Source organism: Sinocyclocheilus grahami, unplaced genomic scaffold, assembly GCF_001515645.1.
Source record: "Sinocyclocheilus grahami isolate Dianchi unplaced genomic scaffold, SAMN03320097.WGS_v1.1 scaffold190.1, whole genome shotgun sequence".
NCBI lineage: Eukaryota > Metazoa > Chordata > Actinopteri > Cypriniformes > Cyprinidae > Sinocyclocheilus > Sinocyclocheilus grahami.
The window spans coordinates 110,292-116,423 of record NW_015505369.1 but is presented as its reverse complement, the minus strand read 5'-3'; the positions used below and the strand labels follow the sequence as shown (position 1 = coordinate 116,423).

General features: G+C 32.2%; 1 protein-coding gene across 1 annotated transcript in view; it reads left to right on the top strand.

Moving 5' to 3' along the window:
- LOC107594728 (retinaldehyde-binding protein 1-like) overlaps positions 1-4,846 on the top strand; it is a 12,708-nt gene extending 7,862 nt beyond the window's left edge. Inside the window, exons 6-8 of the mRNA XM_016284890.1 lie at positions 4,052-4,210; positions 4,303-4,413; positions 4,692-4,846. Coding sequence (XP_016140376.1) covers positions 4,052-4,210; positions 4,303-4,413; positions 4,692-4,838 — 417 coding nt within the window. The 3' untranslated portion in view covers positions 4,839-4,846. The remainder of the gene's footprint in view (positions 1-4,051; positions 4,211-4,302; positions 4,414-4,691) is intronic.
- Positions 4,847-6,132: the final 1,286 nt, after the last annotated feature.

Sequence of the window (6,132 nt, the reverse complement as noted above, 5' to 3'; positions counted from 1 at the left end):
CACACGATTTAGTATTTTGTTCCCTCGATGTACTAAAACGTGTGCACGATTTAGTATTTTGTTTCGTCGATTTATAAATTGTGCGCACAATTTAGTATTTTGTTCCCTCGATGTACTAAAACGTGTGCACGATTTAGTATTTTGTTCCGTCGATTTATAAATTGTGAGCACGATTTATAATTTGTTCACACGATTTAGTATTTTGTTCCCTCGATTTATAAATTGTGAGCACGATTTATAATTTGTTCACACGATTTAGTATTTTGTTCCCTCGATTTATAAATTGTGAGCACGATTTAGTATTTTGTTCCCTCGATTTATAAATTGTGAGCACGATTTAGTATTTTGTTCCGTCAATTTATAAATCATGTGCACAATTTACTATTTTGTTCCCTCGATTTATAAATCGTGTGCACGATTTACTATTTCGTTCCCTTGATTTATAAATCATGTGCATAATTTACTAGTTCGTTCCCTCGATTTATAAATCATGTGTATAATTTACTATTTTGTTCCATCGATTTATAAATCGTGCGCACGATTTAGTATTTGGTTCCGTCGATTTATAAATCGTGCACACGATTTAGTATTTTGTTCCGTCGATTTATACATTTTGCTCACGATTTAGTATTTTGTTCCATCGATTTATATCCCTCGATTTATAAATCGTGTGCACGATTTACTATTTCGTTCCCTTGATTTATAAATCATGTGCATAATTTACTAGTTCGTTCCCTCGATTTATAAATCATGTGTATAATTTACTATTTTGTTCCATCGATTTATAAATCGTGCGCACGATTTAGTATTTGGTTCCGTCGATTTATAAATCATGCACACGATTTAGTATTTTGTTCTGTCGATTTATACATTTTGCTCACGATTTAGTATTTTGTTCCATCGATTTATAAATTGTGCGCACGATTTAGTATTTTGTTCCCTCGATTTATAAATTGTGAGCACGATTTAATATTTTGTTCCCTCGATTTATAAATTGTGAGCACGATTTAATATTTTGTTCCCTCGATTTATAAATTGTGAGCACGATTTAATATTTTGTTCCCTCGATTTATAAATTGTGAGCACGATTTAATATTTTGTTCCCTCGATTTATAAATTGTGAGCACGATTTAATATTTTGTTCCCTCGATTTATAAATTGTGAGCACGATTTAATATTTTGTTCCCTCGATTTATAAATTGTGAGCACGATTTAATATTTTGTTCCCTCGATTTATAAATTGTGAGCACGATTTAATATTTTGTTCCCTCGATTTATAAATTGTGAGCACGATTTAATATTTTGTTCCCTCGATTTATAAATTGTGAGCACGATTTAATATTTTGTTCCCTCGATTTATAAATTGTGAGCACGATTTAATATTTTGTTCCCTCGATTTATAAATTGTGAGCACGATTTAATATTTTGTTCCCTCGATTTATAAATTGTGAGCACGATTTAATATTTTGTTCCCTCGATTTATAAATTGTGAGCACGATTTAATATTTTGTTCCCTCGATTTATAAATTGTGAGCACGATTTAATATTTTGTTCCCTCGATTTATAAATTGTGAGCACGATTTAATATTTTGTTCCCTCGATTTATAAATTGTGAGCACGATTTAATATTTTGTTCCCTCGATTTATAAATTGTGAGCACGATTTAATATTTTGTTCCCTCGATTTATAAATTGTGAGCACGATTTAATATTTTGTTCCCTCGATTTATAAATTGTGAGCACGATTTAATATTTTGTTCCCTCGATTTATAAATTGTGAGCACGATTTAATATTTTGTTCCCTCGATTTATAAATTGTGAGCACGATTTAATATTTTGTTCCCTCGATTTATAAATTGTGAGCACGATTTAATATTTTGTTCCCTCGATTTATAAATTGTGAGCACGATTTAATATTTTGTTCCCTCGATTTATAAATTGTGAGCACGATTTAATATTTTGTTCCCTCGATTTATAAATTGTGAGCACGATTTAATATTTTGTTCCCTCGATTTATAAATTGTGAGCACGATTTAATATTTTGTTCCCTCGATTTATAAATTGTGAGCACGATTTAATATTTTGTTCCCTCGATTTATAAATTGTGAGCACGATTTAATATTTTGTTCCCTCGATTTATAAATTGTGAGCACGATTTAATATTTTGTTCCCTCGATTTATAAATTGTGAGCACGATTTAATATTTTGTTCCCTCGATTTATAAATTGTGAGCACGATTTAATATTTTGTTCCCTCGATTTATAAATTGTGAGCACGATTTAATATTTTGTTCCCTCGATTTATAAATTGTGAGCACGATTTAATATTTTGTTCCCTCGATTTATAAATTGTGAGCACGATTTAATATTTTGTTCCCTCGATTTATAAATTGTGAGCACGATTTAATATTTTGTTCCCTCGATTTATAAATTGTGAGCACGATTTAATATTTTGTTCCCTCGATTTATAAATTGTGAGCACGATTTAATATTTTGTTCCCTCGATTTATAAATTGTGAGCACGATTTAATATTTTGTTCCCTCGATTTATAAATTGTGAGCACGATTTAATATTTTGTTCCCTCGATTTATAAATTGTGAGCACGATTTAATATTTTGTTCCCTCGATTTATAAATTGTGAGCACGATTTAATATTTTGTTCCCTCGATTTATAAATTGTGAGCACGATTTAATATTTTGTTCCCTCGATTTATAAATTGTGAGCACGATTTAATATTTTGTTCCCTCGATTTATAAATTGTGAGCACGATTTAATATTTTGTTCCCTCGATTTATAAATTGTGAGCACGATTTAATATTTTGTTCCCTCGATTTATAAATTGTGAGCACGATTTAATATTTTGTTCCCTCGATTTATAAATTGTGAGCACGATTTAATATTTTGTTCCCTCGATTTATAAATTGTGAGCACGATTTAATATTTTGTTCCCTCGATTTATAAATTGTGAGCACGATTTAATATTTTGTTCCCTCGATTTATATATTGTGAGCACGATTTATAAATTGTGAGCACGATTTAATATTTTGTTCCGTCGATTTATAAATCATGTGCACAATTTACTATTTCGTTCACTCGATTTATAAATTGTGAGCACGATTTAGTATTTTGTTCCGTCGATTTATAAATCATGTGCATAATTTACTATTTCATTCCCTCCATTTATAAATCATGTGCATAATTTACTAGTTCGTTCCCTCGATTTATAAATCATGTGCATAATTTACTATTTTGTTCCGTAGATTTATAAATTGTGCGCACAATTTAGTTTTTTGTTCCGTCGATTTATAAATTGTGCACACGATTTAGTATTTTGTTCCCTCGATTTATAAATCATGTGCATAATTTACTATTTTGTTCCGTAGATTTATAAATTGTGCGCACAATTTATAAATCTACGGAACAAAATAGTAAATTATGCACATGATTTATAAATCGAGGGAACGAACTAGTAAATTATGCACATGATTTATAAATCGAGGGAACGAACTAGTAAATTATGCACATGATTTATAAATCGAGGGAACGAACTAGTAAATTATGCACATGATTTATAAATCGAGGGAACAAAATACTAAATCGTGTGCACAATTTATAAATCGACGGAACAAAAAACTAAATTGTGCGCACAATTTAGTTTTTTGTTCCGTCGATTTATAAATTGTGCACACGATTTAGTATTTTGTTCCATCGATTTATAAATTGTGCATGTCTTGTGCAGGGCTCCGTGATTTTGATGTGTTTGTTCATCATTTATATTACTTTGGGCTTTTCTTTCTTTTCTTTTTTTTTTGTTAAATATGTCTGTATAACTCTTATTATTTTTTTATTTCAGCTTTAATTATTTTAGTATTTCAAGTGAAAAAAAAAAAAACAGGCAACAGGCTGAAATAAAATACAATAATATATTTTATTTCAGTTATGTATTTTAATTCAAGTAACCAAAATGTTTTTATATGTAACTTTTTTAAATGGTTTTAGGTTTAGTTAACAATAACAACCCTGTCTCAAACACAAATGTGTCTTTTCACAGACTCTATGTGCCTACTGCATAATCCTTGAGAAACTTCTAGAAAACGAAGAGACCCAAATCAATGGCTTTGTCCTCATTGAGAACTTCAAGGGCTTCACGATGCAGCACGCGTCTGGAATCAAACACACCGAGCTGAAGAAGATGGTGGACATGCTACAGGTAAACGCCTTATTTTGCCTTCAGATCACAGCCTCATATATCATATAGCGCTGGCTGACATAAATCTTGTGCTGTCTGTATGTATGATACAGGACTCTTTCCCGGCCCGATTCAAGGCAGTGCATGTGATCCACCAGCCCTGGTACTTCACAACCACCTATAACGTGGTGAAGCCCTTCATGAAGAGCAAACTGCTGGAAAGGGTGAGTGGAATTCAAGTGAATGTGGGAGAAAAAAAAAATCGGAACAGGGTTGAACAAGAGGTTCACTATTCTGACAAATGAGTTCAAAAGGAGAACAGAAACAAAAGATGCATGAAGTAATTAGTTCCACTTTAGAAACTTAAAACCTTGCACACCTAAAGAAATGCACACTCGCTAAACCATTTAAGAGTCACTCCATATTGAGATCACATGACTCATCTTATGTGCACTTATGAAAATGTTTTTAAATGAGAAATCTGAACCTGTTTATCGACTAGGTTTTTGTTCACGGTGACGAGCTGGATGGCTACTTCAGGGACTTTGGTGCTGAAATCCTTCCTCCGGATTTCGATGGGACGGGTCCCGACTGTGACGGCAAAGAGACGGCGATCAAGCTGTTTGGATCTGAAGATACAGCCCTTTAAACCACCCAAGCCAATAGCATAACACTGTAACCTTTTGTTTGTTTAATATATGATTTAAATGTTTTATAGAAACTATGAAGGAAATTATTACAATTGTAGAGTTTATTATTTTAAGCCACTGTATTACAATAAAAGTGTAAAAAGCAGGCCCTGTTAACAGATGTACTTTTGGGATGACTTATCTGACATTTGTTTTAAACAGAGAAACTTTGCTAAAGTGTTTTGAATTCTTTGCCTTGAAAACGGTGGCCTGAAATTTATCAAAATACATTTTTGTACTAGTTGTGTGTTGAAAATAAGTGTAATAATTAGAATCAAATGCATAAACTTGATTACAAGCCTTGACCAAGAAATAATAGGGTTGTTACTTTTGGCGCTCTAGCGGTTAATAAACAAAACTGCACACATCCCGCGGAAGAACATTCCAACCGGAGCTACTTCTCTAAGTTTATGTCTATACGCAAATTTTGAACACAGAAAAAGTTACATCGTGCTGCTTTAAGTAGATATAATGTTATCGTTGTTGGTTCTTCTAGACCCAGAGCTTTAGCCTGTGTCAAGTCTAATTGACATTTTCAATAAAGTGGGCAAAATGTTGAGTGTTTTGTACATCTGATGTCCAAATAAAAGGTCCACACTGAACAAATAAGCATGTTAACTACTAGTATTACTGACAATATACACCAGTTACAGGTATCAGTAAGAAAAAACTATTTCCACTAAAATATTAAGCCACAAAACTATTTTCAAAATTGATACTTGATTACAAGCCTTGACCAAGAAATAATAGGGTTGTTACTTTTGGCGCTCTAGCGGTTAATAAACAAAACTGCACACATCCCGCGGAAGAACATTCCAACCGGAGCTACTTCTCTAAGTTTATGTCTATACGCAAATTTTGAACACAGAAAAAGTTACATCGTGCTGCTTTAAGTAGATATAATGTTATCGTTGTTGGTTCTTCTAGACCCAGAGCTTTAGCCTGTGTCAAGTCTAATTGACATTTTCAATAAAGTGGGCAAAATGTTGAGTGTTTTGTACATCTGATGTCCAAATAAAAGGTCCACACTGAACAAATAAGCATGTTAACTACTAGTATTACTGACAATATACACCAGTTACAGGTATCAGTAAGAAAAAACAATTTCCACTAAAATATTAAGCCACAAAACTATTTTCAAAATTGATAATGTTTCATGAGCAGCAAATCAGCATATTAGAATGATTTCTGAAGGATCATGTGACACTGAAGACTGGAGGAATGATGCAGAAAATTCAGCTTTGATCACAGGAA